This window comes from Phacochoerus africanus, chromosome 12 (assembly GCF_016906955.1).
Source record: "Phacochoerus africanus isolate WHEZ1 chromosome 12, ROS_Pafr_v1, whole genome shotgun sequence".
Classification (NCBI taxonomy): domain Eukaryota; kingdom Metazoa; phylum Chordata; class Mammalia; order Artiodactyla; family Suidae; genus Phacochoerus; species Phacochoerus africanus.
Window position 1 is genome coordinate 57291736 of NC_062555.1, and position 18765 is coordinate 57310500.

An 18765-nucleotide genomic window follows, 5' to 3' on the forward strand; every position below is an offset into this window, starting at 1 on the left:
GGGACACTGGAGGGAAAGGCACACTTGGACTGATAGGTGATACGGACCACAGGGCTGCGTTGGTCACTCAGCAGTCACAGGGCCCACTCTTCCTCTGTCAGTGGATCAGGAGGCAGATTCTTCCCAGGACCACAGCTGGGTGGACTAAGGGGAGACACATGCCTTAAGAGTCGGCCCAGGTCCTGCCAAGAATGTGAAAATTAGATGGTCTCCCTCACGAATATGCACAAGAGAGGGAGATTATACTTGGTCGTTGCTGGGCTTTAGGATTGAAAGATTGCCTTAGAATTGGGGCCAGATTCGGTCCCATGGCAAATCAGAGCCACGTTTAAGCTATAGTTATGGGTGAGGTGGTAATCAGAAGAAAGTCAAGGAAGATAACAAAGCAATTGTAAACAGATACCTTGTAGGTGGAGAGAGAAAAAGAGAGACAGGGAGAGAGATGGACAGACTTTAGGGTTATTGACTTTATTCCCAGCGCCTGCCGTGTGCTAGATTCTTGAGATCCCTTGCATCCCTGCAAGGCTGGAGTGGGTTTGGGCTCCTTGCAACTCTTTCATACAACAGTACTAACATTTGTTGAGTATTTACTCTAGGCCAGACACTGATCTAAGCCCCTTACATTTATTAACTTATTTAATCTTCTCAATATCTGATGAACAGACTATTGTTGTTGTTTTTTTTTTTCTTTTTCTTTTTTTTCCGTTCTACTGATGAGGGAATTTAGGCAAAGAGAAGATAATTTATTTGCTCAAGGGATACAGTTTATAAGAGTGGGCCTTGTTGAAAATAACCTTTTCCTGCAAAAGTTCAGATTTCTGTTTTCTTGAATAAACACAAATGCCTTATATATGCCAACCAAGCATGGTGCTAAATGCGGGGGATGAAAAGAGAAATGACTCGAGTCAGGCAATGAGTTCTTGTCTTCAAGGTGCTCTTAGTCCAGTGGGGGAGAAGCAGAAGCCAAGTGAGGAGAGGAAGGCAAGAGGTGGGGAGGGGAGTGGGGCGGGAGGGGGGAGGCAGATAGTTTGAGGGCTGGAACAGCGGGAGCAGATCAGAAGCAGAGATCAGAATAGTGAGCAAGAGAGACTGCAATAGAAAAAAGTCAGAAATGGAAAACACACAGCTCTGAGGTCCTCAGGAGATCTTAGGGGCCCGTCTGGGTTTAGAAAGTGGATGCTCAATTATATATTTGTGAGCCAAGCAGCCTCCAGGACCCCAGTGGACCTCATGGGCTCATGTCAACAGTGATTAAAGAGACATGGAGTGGGCAGGAGGTCCAAGGGGCTTTTTGAAGAATCCAGGACAGTGCTCACAAGAGAAAGAATATGTTTAAAATATGTAAACACATGGACCATATTTTAAAATATGCCAGGCCTGAAAAGGGTGAACTGCATTATGACGGTTCCAACTAAGTCAAGAACGTGGTCCTGTTTCCTTTTCCTCCTCATTGCTTCCTGAAGGGTCAGAGGTTTCCGTGAGAAGGTGGGGAGGAGGCCTTAAGGCATGAGGCATCAGGGAGGGAAGGCTTATACTCCTGTGCAGGGCTCACACCTGCAAAGGCAACCACTAGGGGAGCAGAGAAAGGTTCATTTTAACTGATTCCTGCATGCAGCTGGACTCTCAACTGACTGGAGACTGCTGTTCCCATTGTCATTTCTGAATTAGAGTGTCTCTAGCCTTTAATTAGTGAGTAGAGTGCCAGGGTTGGGGGGTGGGGGTGGTGGGAGGAGAAATTCCCTCTGGGTAAGTTTTAAAGAGACTACAAGAGACACAAAGTTGACACTTCACAAGTCCCACTTAGTTCTACATCTGACTCAGTTAGCAGAGCTTTCTAGTTAAAAGCCAGCCCCTCCCGCTCACCAGCGCTGTGGGTAATTAAAACTTGATGGCATTACAATTAGGACAAGAATACAGTAATGCATTCTCTACCTTGATCCTTTCTCTTTAGCGGCGCTTTTGCTAAGAGCAGTGTTGCGTCCCGAGGTAGGTTCTGATTTCTCTTCGGTGGGAGATCCAAGTCCAGCACTAAAATGATAACTGTTTTCTCTTGTCATTTGAAAAGAAACCACAACCAATTTCAATCATATGTAAAATAACAATACACTACATTTGCAATGTATTTTACAATCTATAAGGCATTTTCATTTCCAATATATATGTTTTGACTCCATTAATGGAGAAGCAGCAAGGTACCAGGCATCATTCCACCTGCTGATAAGAAAACGAAGCCTGGTCATGGACACTGAGTCAGGGGCTCAAGATCTCACTGTAGGTTCACAGTAGGCAGAACGTCAAACCAGGTTTCCTGGCTTTCATCCTGAAATGATGTGACCGTGAGAAAAATAAAAATTAAGTTGCCAAAACACCTAAAATCTGAATTTTTTTTCATTCCCAAATTAAGGGAGATAATTACTTGAGTGTAGATAAAACATGATTTTCTTACTTGGTCTTTTCTTTACTTGCTCTTCTTAAAGAAGATGAAGAAGAAAGACTCCGTCCATAACCAACGTCTGATGACTTATCTTCTGTAGATGGAGGTGGAGAACTAAAATTTTACATATTTGAAATTATACCCAAGTTAAAGTAATTTGTCACTATTGACTCTGTCCTACAAAATAGATTTTTTTTCCTGAAAAATCATATTTGGAGCTGACCTTTGGTAGTAACATTTTAAAAGCATAAAGGCAAATTTAAGACAAAATGATTATTACAAAGCTTTTCATGAGCTAGAACTGGAAATATTTTTATAAAATACATCTCATGAAAATGTATCATATAGAGGAATATAAGACCATTTTAAAGTCTGTTGAAGTTTTCATTTTTTAGCTCTACCATTTATGTTTTATTTAATGAAAAAGAAATTGGGCAGCAGTGGTTCTCCTGCATATAGTGCTAGAGACTTGCAAACATAATTCATTTTGGTCTGCTCCTATCTACTGATACTTCCTTCAGTTACTTGGTGTTAACAGAAAGGTGAGAAGCCCTGACTGCAGAAATACACCAGGAATTGACGGCTAACGTGAGTCAGAGGGAAACCATGGTGGTGAATATCCCGTGAATATGCCAGGCGTGTATGCCAGGCTCTGAGTGTATGGACCTGTGTTTACCTTCATGGTGGTGCTGGATACAGGGAGGAAGAAAAGATACCATCCTGGGAAACTTTATGTATTCACATGGTGATGGACAAACATAAAATCCCTGCATCCCTTCTCCCCTCAAAGACTCACACTTCAGAAGATTTACTGTTAACCAAGAGTATGGCACGTTGGTCACTTGGTTCTTGTAAGCAGAGATCCTTCAAAGGCAAAAGTTTGGTTCCAGGATTTATCTGTAGATAATTTAAGAACTGAAAAGTAGTATCTGCATAGATTATGTATTGTTAAGTGAATACTGATAGAGTAGGTTCTCAGCTGCTTGAGGTGTCTAATTTCACACACACACAAGCACAGAGACACACTTAGAAATTGGAACCTGAGGCTTGGGGACATCTTGCGTCTGGGCAAGATGCCCCTTCTAATTCCCTCACAGGCGCTGAAGCTTTTCACTCAGTTGTTTCTCATCATCATTAGCAGCTTGGCCCCTGGAACTGAGTTTGAAAATGCATCTGTATACATAAGGCAGAGCTTACTGTCTATAAGAGTAACTGATTACTAAACAGGTCACTAAACATGCTGTGAGAATTACTAAAAACAAGCAAGACAAAGCCCTGTGCTAGTAATTTTTCAACCTGGTGAAGAGGGTTAGACCAGATCACCTGGTGAGGGCTTTTTCCAGTCAAGTAATAGATCCCTCTCTCCCACCTCAAAGATATGTTTCATGATTCTTTTAAAGTCAGAGCGTGTCATTCTTCTGCCCAGAGTCCTGGCATGTCTTCTCACTCCATCCAGAGTAAAGACCCAAATCCTTCTAGTGGTTTACAAGACTTACATGGCCTGCTTGCTTTTGGCCTCTCTAATTTCATCTCTGCTCTTCTGTCCATGGTTCGCTCAGCTCTAAGCCACACTGACTTTGCTGTTGCTTCCATGTGGCAGCCACGTTTACTCCTTATGGCTTCCACTCAATTTCTGCCTCCTAGAAAGCTCTTCCCTTGCTAGTCCCATGGCTAAGTCCCTCTCCTCCTTCAAATTTTTGCACCCTTCAGTGAGGCTACCTGACCCAGTACAAGGGAGCCCTTTGTTTATTTTCCTGTTTACAGCCGCACCTGTGGCATATGGAGGTTCCCAGGCCAGGGGTCGAATCAGAGCTGCAGCTGCCGGCCTACACCACAACCACAGCAATGCCAGATCCGAGCCGCATTTACAACCTACACCGCAGCTCATGGCAACACCAGATCCTTAACCCACTGAGTGAGGCCAGGCATTGACTAGCATCCTCATGGATACTAGTCAGGTTTTAACCTGCTGAGCCACAACGGGAACTCCTTCCTCTTTTACTTAAAGCATCTTTGTACTAAGAATGTTGTATCAGTTCTTTTAAAATTACACATCATTGAACAAGAACATTAGTTTCTCGGTGGTTTCTGTGTGTGTTATGGTGGGCATGGTGGTTGTGAAGGCCAGGAGAAGCAGAAGGAAGAGATAAAGTTTTAGGCTAGCTGGTTTTTGTTTTGTTTTCTTTTGTTTGCTTTTTAGGGCTGCACCTGTAGCATATGGAAGTTCCCAGGCTAGGGGTCGAATTGGAGCTACAGCTGCCTGCCACAGCCACAGCAACATGGGACCTGAGCCTCATCTGCGACCTACACCACAGCTCATGGCAACGTGAGAGCCTTAACCCACTGAGTGAGGCCAGGGATCGAACCTGCATCCTCGAGAATGCTAGCCGGATTTGTTTCCATTGCCCAACAACAGGCATTCCGTAAACTAGCTGTTTTGATTATTCAGAATGTCTCTTATTCTGTTACCGTGATACAGTGTGTCCTGCAAATGTGGCTTAGCTGTGATTCTTTTATGACCCTGTTTCCTCTGCTTCGTTGAACCACATTGGTCCCAGAGAGTTTCTGCTGACAGCCCAGTTTCCGAGGTCCTGCCCACCTATCCCGGGCAAACCAAACATACAGCTTTTGCACTTCTGAGTTCTCCATCGCCTCTGGAAGTGCATGTTTCTGATGGTGCTTTCCCTGTCCGTGCTCTGTCCCCCTCATCAGTCTTTCCCCTGTGTAGCTTCTGCCTGATCCCAGGGACTTTTAACTGGTTTTGAGGTCTGCAGAATGTACCCATTTCCTACTTTGTCTAAAAGGGACTTGTAGGTTCTTAAAAAATGTCCCCATTCTCCTTATTGCCTTTGGTTTCCAGAAGAAGCAGAAAATGCTGACTTAGGAATGTCAAAAAGTCCTCAAGCTTCTAATGTGTAGCTTCTCATTTTTCTTGACATTAACTCTGAGTTACACTGTAAGTTGTTTTAAAAATCATAATAATAAATGCAGCTTAGTAAAATAATATTCTTTATTACAATTTCGGTAATTTCCATTAGATTATAATTAATACAGTGAAACCTTTGTATTTCTATCCTTGTCGATAACACTGAACACTAGAAGTACCATAAAAGAAGCTGCTTCTTTTATATCTTCTCTGAAGCTTGGGACTAGCATCAGCAAGCTAATTTAAGTATACGTTATCAGCTTCTAGTTAAAACTGTACATAAATGCAAAATATTATAGCCCAACAAAGTTGAAGGTTAAAGTTCTGATTCCTAAGTTTCTGTCTATAAAAATATAGGTTAAGTTAGGTAGTTATAAAACTGCAGTGTAATGGTATCATGATTAAAGAAGAAATGATCACACATACTAAAACACAAGTTAGTGCTGCCACTTACCCGACCATAATCATAGAATCCATCGCTAATTATGTTACTTGATGACAAATAGCCGGTCTGGCTATATTTCAGAGACAGGTGGTTGTTGAGCAATTTGTTATAAGCTGCCTCACTGAATTTATTTTTTCGGCTTACTGATAGATTAATTTCTTCAAGGATATCTAAAGCCCTGTCAATAAAAGCGAAAACATTATTTGCCTCATAGAAATAATCCAACATTAAGTTCTCATCTACATCCCTCACTAAGATCCTGAGTAAAGAATTGAGAGAAAGTTCAAAACCATCCCACCCTTTTAGATAAACCAATCCTGACAGAATTTTGATGACAAATCAGTCCTTTTGTGAGAACATATATGCCATGTGGTAATTCATATTCAAACAGTTGGAAAGGTCACTTTGAGAAGAAAACATCCTTCATATAAAGCAAAATTAGGATTGGACTCCATTTTTTTCCAGCTAACCAGGCGACATGTACAAAGAATAAAAATGGTTAGAAATAGGGAAAAGCTGTTTGTGGAACTGGAATCCCTACTGGCTGATATGCAAAAGGCAGCTGACTCATAGGCTGTTGGTAAGGAGAACCAATTTGGTGGGGTTGGTTAAATGCATATTTCTAGTGGAAATGTTTGTAGGGGGAGAAAAACAGAGACGGTAGTCATGGCTTGCCCATTTTATTTTAGCACTGAACACCGAGAGACAGGCAGGCTTGTGATTATTAGCAAAGCAAGCAGAGGAAAGTGTGAGAAGAATTTATCAAGGTGGAAAAGTGGAAAAGGAAATGCTGAAGATGGTTTGCCCCAAACGGTGAAGGAGCTCTCCAGTGGGAGGAAGAGGGGAGGGGCCCGCTTCCCCAGGCTGTCCCTTCAAGAGAAAGGCCTCAGCTGCGACCTACAGAGCTTCTGAACACTCTGCAGCTTCAGAGTAGGTGTGTAGACTCTACTTGAGCTTCCACAGGCCTGAAGAGCATGAGTGTGCTTCTCTTTCTCCACCTGGGCCAGAAACCTGAGACCACTCCACTCACCCAAGCCTGCATAACTCAGTGGCCATGGGCTCGTCACCTGCACAGACCATCACGGCCCAGCTTGCGTGCCTTCTGACCTCATCGTTCTTGGAACGCAGGAGCTCTACCAGCGGCTCCAGTCCACCTGAGTTTCTCAACTAGAAGGAAGAACCAAAGTTTTACACATTAAAACTACAGAACATAAACATTTATGCCAAAAAAAGAAATTTCACTATCTGACCGTTGGAAAGTTTTGACTATGTAAAAATATTTTAGGATGTGTCCATGTTTAGGTGTATTAAATTCAGGGGAAAAGAATCAATTGCAAAAACCTTACAGACCAGAGCCCAGTTTTCTGTTCAAAGTCAAGAGGCCACAGTGCTTAAAGACTTAAATGTAAAACATGACAACATTAAACCTCCAGAAGAGAGCACAGGCAAAACATTCTTGGACATAAATTATACCAGTGTTTTCTTAGGTCAGTCCCCAAGGCAACAGAAATAAAAGTAAGAATAAACAAATGGGACCTAATCAAACTTAAAAGCTTTTGCACAGCAAAGAAAAGCATATACAAAATGAAAAGACAACATATAGACAAGGAGAAAATATTTGCAAATGATGCAACCAACAAAGGCTTAATTTACAAAATATACAAATAGTTCATACAACTTAATGACAAATAAAAACCAACTCAATCAAAAAATGGGCAGAAGGCTTATATAGATGTTTTTCCAAAGACGGCATACCGATGGCCAAGAGGGACATGAAAAGATGCTCCGCATTGCTGATTACTAGAGAAATGCAAATCAAAAGCACAATGAGGTACCACCTCACATGGGTCAGAATGGCTATCATTAATAAGGCTAGAAATAACAAATGCTAGGGAGGGTGTGGAGAAAAGGAAACCCTCCTATACTGTTGATGGGAATGTGAATTGGTACACCCATTATGGAAAACAGTATCAAGGTTCATCAAAAAACTAAAAAAAGAGTTGCCATATGATCCAGCAGTCCAACTCATGGGCATATATCTGGAAAAAAACTATAATTCAAAAAGACAGCTGCACCCCAGTGTTCACAGCAGCACTGTTTGCAGTAGCCAGGACATGGACACAACCTTAAGGTCCATAAACAGAGGAATGCATAAGGAGGATGTGGTACATATATACAGTGGAATATTACTCAGCCATAAAAAAATTAATGCCATTTGCAGCAACATGGATGCAGCTAGAGATTCTCATATTCAGTGAAACAAGGTAGAAAGAGAAGGACAAAAGCCATATGATATCACTTATATGTGGAATCTGAAATATAACAGAAATCAATATATCTATGAAACAGACTCACAGACAGAGGACAGACTTGTGATTGCCAAAAGGGAGGGGAAAGGGGGAGGAATGTATTGGGACTTTGGGATTAACAGATGCAAACTATTGTATATAGATGAATAAACAACAAGCTCCTACTGTATAGCACAGGGAACTATATTTTAATATCCTGTGATAAACCATAATGGAAAAGAATGTGAAAAAGAATGGACATATATGTCTAACTGAATCACTCAGCTATAGAGCAGAAATCAAAACAATGTTGTAGGAGTTTCCACTGTGGCACAATGGATCAGTGGTGTCCCTAGCCTGATGCAGAAGGTTAAAGGATCTGGCATTGCCACAACTGTGGCATGAGTTGCAACTGTGGCTCTGATCTGATCCCTGGCATGGGAACTCCAGATGCCTCAGGGCGGCCAAAAACAGAAAAAAACCTGTAAATTAACTGTACTTCAATAAAGTAATTTTTTTAAAAAGAGGCCACAATAAAGTAATTAAGACAGGATCCTGCAATTTTACACTGGACAGGAAAGGGGCAAAGAGCCTGTTCTTACTCCACTTACAGGTGGGACGTCCAGGTTCATCCACTCTGCTCCTCAACACTGCATGTCCATTTGGCCCTGTGGTGGACAGAACAAAGGTCCCCCAGATACACCCTTGTCCCTGGGAGAAATTTGTCTGATGTGGTTAAGAACTTGGGGATGGGGAGAGTGTCCTGGATGATCAGGGGAGTTCAGTTTAATTACAGGGGTTCTCATAAGAGGGAGATAAGAGAAAGACTTGTGGAAACAGAGATTGGAGGAATCTGTTGTGAAGATGGCAGAAGGAGTCACGACCAAGGAAAAGCAGGCTGACAGTGAAAGCGAGAAAGAGCCAGGAAACAGGTGTTCCCCTCAAGTCTCCAGAAGGATCACAGCTCTTTTGCTATCCAGACTTTAACCCATGAGACCCATTTTCAGACTTCTGCCCTCCCAAACTGCGAGATGAGTACATTTGTACAGCTTTACTACAGCCACTGGGTTGTGGTAATTTGTCTGGGCAGCAGTAGGAAACTGACACAGTCTCCAAGGCGGGCCAGGAGGAACCAGTGCAGCCAAGGGCCACCCATGTCACCGGACACTGCCGCCAAGTCAGCAGTGTGGCCAAAGCGATGCTGAGGCAATTCCCTAGAAAGAGACCCCTTTTGCTCTCACTGCACATGTCTGCAAGGACTGAAAAAGAAAAGAACAAGAACAAGAAGAGAATCAGGCACTACTACATTAATTACATTATTAGAAGAAATTACTCATGTATAAAATCATTGCAGTCAAGGGGAAAAAAAGGGATTTGACAGCACTCTTGTCTCTCTGTCTGAAATGTAATACGTATAATCCGAGCCTAGAGGAAAAAAGAATACTCTGCTGGTCTCTCTGTGTTGTATCTCAAGACAGGAGGCCTTGGGGGACACAATCCACTTCTAGTCATTTTCTTCTCAAACAGGGGGTCTCGGACAGGGATCATATGTTAGCACACATATCTTGGGCAGCTTTGAAAGTTTACTTGAAGGATGTTTTCCTGAACATCCTTATTTCTGAGGATAATATAAGGATAATAAGGACGTTTTCTGAGGATAATATGCTATAGTAGTCTGACTCCGTGTGTTCTTTTGGCAAAGATCTAAATTATTTATTCATCTCCCCACTCACCGCCCCCCCATGCATTCGTTCACTCATTCACTCAACAACTGTTTACTAAGCATATGCTGTGTGCCAAGTATATACCAATGACATGGATGCAGGGACAAAGAACCTCAGTTCCCTTCTCTACAGCTCAAGGAGCTTGGGGTCTTTCATACAGAAACTAATGCAAGGCAGAGAACAAGGGAGGCCCGTGGAGTGGGTGGTGGGAGCACAGAAGAGGGCGTTTGAGTCCATGTTTGAGGACTGAAGAGAGGCCTCATGGAGGATGGGGTGGCTGAGCTGGGTTTTGAAGGAGAATCAGGCGTTTATTGGGCAGACCAGAGTGAGACTAGCTTTCCTAACAGAGACATCAAGGAGGCATAAACAAGAGGACAGAGCATGCTGACGGAACTACACATCGTAGGGTGTTTCTGGAGTGTGGAGTACGCCTGGGAAGAGAGGGCAGACTTAAGCAGTACGGGAGCGTCACTGCAAGCCCCGCGTCACACACTAAGCAGCTTAGCGTTTCCCGTGGGGCAGTGGCGCACCCCCGGGGACCTGCAATGATGTGATGAGGGTCATGTATTTGAAAAACTGGTCTGGAGGCAGTCTGGGGAGTAGGAGGGGGTGGGGGGGCGGAGGGAGACCTGGAGAGCCAGCTGCAGTATTCCGGGAAGCAGAAGGATTACTCGGAAAGCCACAGGGAGGCACGACCAAGACACTGTTGTTCCTCCCTGTGTTGCTGCTGCCTAACATAGTGCCTGGCACATGGTAGATGGTAAACAAATACTTGGTGACTATCTTACTACCTTAATGGATGAATACAAATGAACCAAATCAATGGCAGCAAAGAAGGGGGATGTAAAAGATGGCTGAGAGAGAGAAGATGAGATTTGTTAGTTGTCTGAGCAGACAGCACAGTGTGAAAACATGGACTCTGGCCTCAGAAAGGTGTATTCTCACAGCCCTGATTACCCAACCTACCAACTGTGCTTTGAGCAGGTTATTTCTTTAAGCCTCATTTTCCTCATCTTTAAAATGGGGATTACAATTATACCTGTTTTTTTTTTTTAATTGAAGTATAATTGGCTTACATATTACACGGCATTGGTTTAATTCCATGAGTTTCAGGTGTGCAACATAGTGATTCAATATTTTTATAGATTATACTCTAAAGTTATTACAAAATAATGGCTATTATTTCCCTATGCAGTACAGTATATCCTTGTTGCTAATTTATGCATAGCGGTCTGTACCTCTTACTCCCCTACCCCTATCGTGCCCCTCCCTTCTTCCCTCTCCCCACTGGGAGTTTGTTTGTTCTTTATATCCGTGACTGTTTCTGTTTTGTTATAGTCATCCATTTGTTTTATTTTTTAAATTCCACCTATAAATGATAACAGAGTATTTGTCTTTCTCTGTCTGACTGATTTCGCTAAGCATAACATCCTCTAGGTCCAACCACATTGTTGCAAATGGCAGAAATTCATTCTTTTTATGGCTGAGTAGTACTTCATTGTGATATATATATATGGATATATATATCATATGGATATATATGTATATATGTATCTCCTTTCATCTTCTTTATCCATTCATCCATTGATAGGCATTGAGGTCCATATCTTGGTTATTGTAAATAATGATGGTATGAACATTGAGGTGCATGTATCTTTTTGAATTGGTGACAAACATATCTATTTCAAGTGAGGCTTAAATGCATGTAAAGTGCTTATCACAGTGGCTGGTGCATAGTAAGTGCTCACTATTGTTATGAGAGAGAGGAACAGAGTCCTAGGCTGTTCGAATGAATGACAAATGACAACCAAACAGGAAAAAAAGCAAGAGAAAAAGGTACATTTGTAGGTTTATATTCTCTGTGTGCGTGTGTCTTTTTCTTAGGGCTGTACCTGTGACATATGGCGGTTCCCAGGCTAGGCATCAAATTGTGGCGTATGCCACAGCCACAGAAGGAGAAAAAGGAACATATATAGGTTTATATTCTTTATGAATAGGACCAAATACATTTTTATATAAAGGACTTATAAAAAATGCAATTCCATGTTTTAAATATTTGAAATATAAGAGAAACAGAAGAGTCTAACTCATGTGTGTAATTTCAAGCATCATAGGAAAAGGCACACCTGTTTGTCCACTCAGCTTAAGAAATGGCATATTTCAATCACCATGAACCCCTGTATGCCTCTCTTCAATCACATAAACCCCTTGATCCCCCAAGAGACAACCACTGTCTTGAATTCAGGGTCATCATTCTCTTAATTGTCTTTATAGTTTTAACTTATATGTATACATGCTCAGCATATTGCTTAGCTTTGATTATTTTTGAATGTTTCATAAATAGAACCATACATCTGTTTTCTTGTGAACTTGACTTTGCTTAGCATTATGCTGGTTGAGATTGCTGTTAGTGTCCATAGCTGTAGTGCATTCATTTCACTGATGCAAAATCTATTTTATGAATCCATTCTCTTAACCACTGGACAATAGGTTTGTTTCCAGCCATGAAGATATTATAAACAATGCTTCCTGGTGCACAGAGGTACATACCTGGGAACAGAACTGCCGGCCTAGAGGATATGCTCGTCTTCTTTGCTGGATGATGCCAATTTGTTTTCCAATATGTTGCACCAATTTTGAGGGACTTAAATGATGGGTGGTTTCTAACACTTCAAAATGTTTCAAATTAATGCACTGACAGAAGAAAGGGAGAGGGGATGTGATGAAAACTCTCACCTCCATCCGGGCCTCCACGTCGCAGGCAGTCGCAGCCACAGTGAGCGCAGCTTTGCTTTGCACGAGTGTGTTGGAAGAATGTAGCGGGCTGAGCAGGGCGTGCATGATGTCGTGGCTCTGGATGTTTAGACGCAGAGGCTCCTGCACTGCCATGTTCGTCAACACCGTGGCTGCGTTGGCAATCGCGCCGTCTCGTTTGCTGGACAGGGTGTTGATTAAGGCATCGATGCCATCACCTTCTGCAGCAGCACTGGGTCAACCAAGGAGAATTGAATGCCCTTCACCCCGGTTCAAGAAATGATCTGTGGAGTGTACAACTAAGCTTATAAAACAAACGAGTGCATAAGTACAATTTTAGAAATAAATTAATTTATCCAGGTGATGAACCCAGAATAGAGGCGCTAGGGATTTAAATGGAGTCTGGGGGAAAATGTCAGGTATGAATGAATTTAAATAATCCTTTTCCTATGTCTGTAGCATTTGGTTATAGAAAAATGCATGACTGCCTCTTAGAAAGCCTATGACAGCTGTTCATTTTTTACCTCAATGATGCTTATAAGACTGGGGAAATTTATTCAAAGAAGGTCTATTAAAACAGTCCTAAGCAATAGAAAAACAAGGCTATAGATAGGAAGCCTTAATAGGAAGGAGGAATGAGTAAGCATGGGAATTTAAGTTAAACTTCTTTAGCTTGTCTTCCTTTTTAAATGAGGCTATTAATGATAGGCAGATGTTAACATATTTGAAGGCAGCAAATCATTTTGGAGGTGAATACTGCTTTTACAAATTAAACATCAAAGATCAAAGTCATGATATTGACAAAAATAATTTTAGCAATGCAGGCATATTCAGTTGTTAAAATTCCTATTTCTGGTATAAAAAGACTACAGTCATCCATTAACATGTTAACATATTCTCACAATTAGAAATCCTAAACCCCTTTTGAAAACACCATACTTTCTATAGTGCTTGCTTCTATAGTTATTACTTGCTTTGTAATAAAAAAAAAAACCTCATAAAATAGTAAAAATAAAAAAAGAGATTCAGAGTTCCTCTGTGGCTTGGTGGGTTAAGGACCTGGTGTCACTGCTTCAGCTTGGGTGGCTACTGTATTGAGCCCTGGCCTGGGAACTTCTGCATGCTGTGGGTGTGGCCAAAAAAAAAAAAAAAAAAGAGAGAGAGAGATCATTTAATGAGAGGAAAATGATTTAATTATTTTCTTTAATGTTTGGAAATCCTTTAAATAAGAGATATTCCAAAGCAATAAGATATATAGAGCATCCTGGTTTTAAAGGAAGACACCAAATTATGTTAAAAATTCATTTATTTTTTATTTTTATTTTTATTTTTTTGTCTTTCGTCTTTTTAGGGCCACACCTACAGCACATGGAAGTTCCCAGGCTTGGGGTTGAATTGAAGCTGTAGCTTCCAGCCTACCCACAGCCACAGCAATGCCAGATCCAAGCTGCGTCTGCGACCTATAGCTCATGGCAATACCAGATCCTTAACCCACTGAGCGAGGCCAGGGACCGAACCCGAAACCTCATGGTTCCTAGTCAGATTTGTCTCTGCTGTGCCACGACAGGAACTCCCCCAAAATCCATTTAAGTCATCAGGGAGACAGAGGTAATCAAGATAGTAAAAATACACTTGTGACTCCAATAACATCTCTTTTCCGGTTTATATTTGACACATTTTTTTCTTCGTTTAGGATCATATCAATAAGCAAAAGTGAAAAAAAAAAAGTGAGGCTCTATGGTTTTGCCCATCACCCTGTATTCTGATGAGTTCAGTTGAATTTGGTTCTGTCACTTAAATGTGCTGGTTGTGAAGGAGAACTGACAATGTCAAGAACAGAGGTTATCACCACTGTTCATCAGAGAGCAGAATACAAATGCAGGCGCTAGAATGCAGCTCCAGGTGAAAGACTGAACAGCAGGGATTGGTCAGGAAGGGAATGACTAGAGGCAGCAGCTCTGGAGAATGAAGGGTTCCTTGGTATTGACCTTGAAGGTGCCTCCCTGGTTTATATAAATGGATCCAGAAAACACACCATCCTGATACACCAAAGTCAAGTCAGTGCTCAGTTTGTGTTTCCCTTCCACTAGCTCTTGGGAAGCTCTCTGGGAAGGCATCCCGTAAAACTACATCTTTTTTTTTTTTTTTTGGCTTTTTAGGGCCACACCTGAGACATATGGAAGTTCCCAGGCTAGGGGTTGAACTGGAGCTACAGCTGCCGGCCTACATCACAGCCACAGCAATGTGGGATCCGAGCCGAGTCTGCAACCTACACCACAGCTCATGGCAATGCCGGACCCTTGACCCGCTTGAGCAAGGCCAAGGATCGAACACACATCCTCAAGAATCCTAGTAAGGTTTGTAAACCACTGAGTCACAGTGGGAACTCCATTAAGGCTAAAATTTGGTTAGATGATATGTGACCAAACTTTGGCAGGAAGTCCAAGAAAAATATTGAGAAGGATCTGCATCACACTATGACAGCCCGAAGGACAGCATTTAATTTCCTTTCCCAGAGGATAAAATAAACACTCTTAAGAAAATTTCACATTTACATCTCTTTCCTATTATTAATTGACATGGTGGTCCTTTGATTTTATGAATAAGGGAAAATTTGGGGGCTCTAATAATATTAGTGAATCAGAAACTTCTCCTATTCAACTTATAGTTGAAACATTGAAATAAAAAAACCTGCCAGCTGGAGAACAGACTTGTGGTTGCCAAGGGGGAGGAGGAGGAGGAAGGAGTGGGATGGACTGGAAATTTGGGGTTGATACAAACTATTGCCTTTGGAATGGATAAGCAATGAAATCCTGCTGTATAGCACTGGGAATTATATCTAGTCACTTATGATGGAGCATGATAATATGAGAAAAAGAACGTATACATGTATGTGTGACCTTGCTGTATAGTAGAAAACTGACAGAACACTTGTAAACCAGCTATGATGGAAAAAATAAAAATCATTAAAAAAAAAAAAAAAACTGCCAGCAAGGATTTTAAAATATGCATATATTCTAGTTAACTAATACAGGCTTAGACCGTCTCAAAATTTTTTTCTTTGACTTATTTTTCATGCACTTAATGCAATCAGTTCCTTAAATCAAATACTCTGATTTAAAAAAAATTTTTTTTTGTCTTTTTGTCCTTTTTAGGGCCACACCCTCAGCATATGGAAGTTCCCAGGCTAGGGGTCTAATCAGAGCTACAGCTACTGGCTTACACCACAGCCACAGCAACGCCAGAACTGAGCTACATCTGCGACCTACATCACAGCTCACAGCAATGCCAGATCCTTAACCCACTGAGCGAGGCCAAGGATGGAACCCAAAACCTCATGGTTCCTGGTCGGATTCATTTCTGCTGGGCCATGACCAGAACTCCCTGATTTTTTTTTTTATTTTTTAAAGTTTTATTGAGGTAGATTTGATTTACAATGTCATGATTATTTCTGCGGTACAACAAAGTGATTCAGTTACACATATACACGCAACCATTCTACTCTGTGATTTTTAATCATTATAAATATACCTTGGGAGTTCCCACTGTGGCTTAGTGGTAACAAACCCGACTAGTATCCATGAGGATGTGGATTCAATCCCTGGCCCCACTCGGTGGGTTAAGGGTCCTATCTGGCATTGCCACAAGCTGTGGCATAGCTCGTGGATGCAGCTTGGATCTGGTGTGGCTGTCACAGTGGCGTAGGCTGGCAGCTGCAGCTCCAATTTGACCCCTAGCCTGGGAACTTCCATATGCCACAGGTGTGGCCCTAAAAAGTAAAACAACAACAACAACTTGGAGAGCAAAGAAAGAGCAACCATGGAGGTATTTCAGTGGCATCTGTGATAGAAGCCAGAGTGTTTTAGATAAATGAATGCCTACCAGTAAATTCTCAAAGGCTTTGTCTTTTGTGTGTTATCAGGGAGTTTAGGGAAAACTTAAGTACATAGGATGATACTCTCATTTTAGTTTTTCTAGTTTATGTAAAAAAAAAAATAAAATCAACCTGGTTCCTTGTGACACAAGAATTTTCATGAGACATACCTCTGCTCACAGCCTTTCTGCTTGGATTTTGCCTCCTCCTTTCTCCTGGATGAAGGCATGTCTGGCCCTGGTTCATTTTTACACTACCTTTTGCTTTTTCTTTGCTCTTTATGGAGGCAGTAAAGGGAAGTACATAAAAACTTAGCTGTTTGAAAAACAAAACAAAACAAAGATCCTAGTACACAGTGGAATGTACCTTTAAGTAAATTGAGCATAACTGAAGGCACTGAAAGACAAATAATATGTGCACAGCTGGGAGAGCAACGTATGTTATATATACATATCTGCCCATAATTTGCTATGTGTGGCCCTAAGTGTAAAAAGCATAGCAGATTAAACTAGGATGTGAAATATCAAGAAGCTATTCCGTTTACTTAAAAACACATAATTTCAGTTACAGAAATAGAGTGCAGAATTTTTACTTTTAAAAAAAATTAATTTTGTGTCTTTCAAACCCAAGATATGCTGTCTTATTTTTCCCTGTGTCTAACATGTACGTGAGCTGAATGAAACCTGTCATTTTTTAAAGCCACATTTTAGTCTCCTAGATGGTACAGCATCATCCAAATGAGTAGGACAGAAGTCAGACTGCTTTGTTACAAAATCCAGAATGACAGGGCCATATGTCATCACAACAGTCTGAAGCTATTTTCTGATATTTACTATCATTAGTCTCTATCTGATTGGAGTTTAATCAAGTTAAGAGCTAAAAATGTAAATTGGAAAAAAAAAAAACAACAACAAAAAACAACTAACCAAACCAAAAACCAAGTATGGGAATGTCTACAAACATCTGTTTATATCATTTGATATATGTAAACAGAAGCGAAGTTTGACATGTCGTGTGTAGCCAGTCTATTACCCAGTCCCCTTTCCCTCCTCCACATTTCTCACATCTCTCCCTTTTCTCCATTTCTCCCACTGAATCCAATCCGACGCCCTCTCTCATGGATTGATAGAAGTACTCTCCTAACAGGTGTACCCTCCGCCCCTCCAGTCCTTTCTCCATCTCACAGCTAGAGTGATTTTTTTAAAAACAATAAACATAATCCTGTGTTTCCCCTACTTAAAGCTTCCACGGTCTCCCATTGCTCAGGGTAAAGCCCCCGTTTCTCACATGGCCTCTGAGGCTGAGTGTGAGCTGACCCCGCCTCCCTCACCCGCCCATGCAACCTCTTCCCTCTGCTGGCTGTGTGCTAGGCCCTTCTGGCAACCTGCCATAGGCCAGGCTCCGTCTCACCTCAGGGTGGTCCCACATGCCGGCCCCACTCCCTGAGGTCTCATCCCCCCGATAATTCCCATTCGTTTTGCCAAGTTTGGCACAAATGTCTCTTCCTCAAGGAAGCATTTCTTGACCCCTAAACTAGGTTAGGTTTCTTTTTCACATGAGCTCAGAGCATTCACTTGCTAAATATGTACATTTCTTTTTGTTTTAAAACATGAGGTTTTGGCACAAATGTTCACAGTCAAGAGAATGATAACAATCTTGAAATATTACTTTACAGCACCTGTTATGGAAAGGAAATCAGCACAAAGTCTTTCATATTAAGTCCCCAATGCCCACAGTGTAAAAGCACTTAAGTATGGGTACTAAGAACATTGTGAAAGAAAAATGCAACTGTGGAATCGTGTCTGCTTCTGCCTCCCTGAAGATACCACGCTACTTCATGTCCATGCGCCTTTGCACTCATGCTCCCTTTGCCCCCAAACACCCTTCCCTGAGGAACTCTCGAGCTCACCCTGCAAAACCAGCTCACCCATCCCTTTTTCGATGGAGTCACCAGTGCCTCTTCCTTAGTAACCATTCCCTACTCTCTGCTATGTCTATGCTTGGTACCTACTTCTCAGAGGCAGCCTGTGAGTCTTCTTTATATCCCTGGTGCTGAGAAGATCAATATATTTTAATTGACTTGAATCAGCTCCAGGAGAGTGATGAAAACCTCTGCTGGTGTCGAGAAGGGGAGAGGGAAAAGTACTCAGCTCAGCTTTGCAAGAAGGGTCCTATCTCTTCTTGCAAAACCGAGAGTTTTAAAAATCTCAGTTTTGCAAGAAAGGATAGGACCCAACAAAACTGGGCTCTCTGTTGATATCACTTACAGCTGCTCTTGAATCAGCTTAGCCCCTCCTCACCCTCATGCTTCTCATGACAC

General features: G+C 41.7%; 1 protein-coding gene across 2 annotated transcripts in view; it reads right to left on the reverse strand.

Moving 5' to 3' along the window:
* Nucleotides 1–18765, reverse strand: part of ARMC3 (armadillo repeat containing 3) — a 92633-nt gene that overhangs the window by 18962 nt on the left and 54906 nt on the right. For both annotated transcript variants that reach the window (XM_047755339.1, XM_047755340.1), the window contains exons 11-16: nt 12554–12803; nt 6836–6972; nt 5815–5983; nt 3231–3331; nt 2447–2548; nt 1933–2028 (exon numbers count right to left, since the gene is read on the reverse strand). In XM_047755339.1, coding sequence (XP_047611295.1) covers nt 1933–2028; nt 2447–2548; nt 3231–3331; nt 5815–5983; nt 6836–6972; nt 12554–12803 — 855 coding nt within the window. The remainder of the gene's footprint in view (nt 1–1932; nt 2029–2446; nt 2549–3230; nt 3332–5814; nt 5984–6835; nt 6973–12553; nt 12804–18765) is intronic.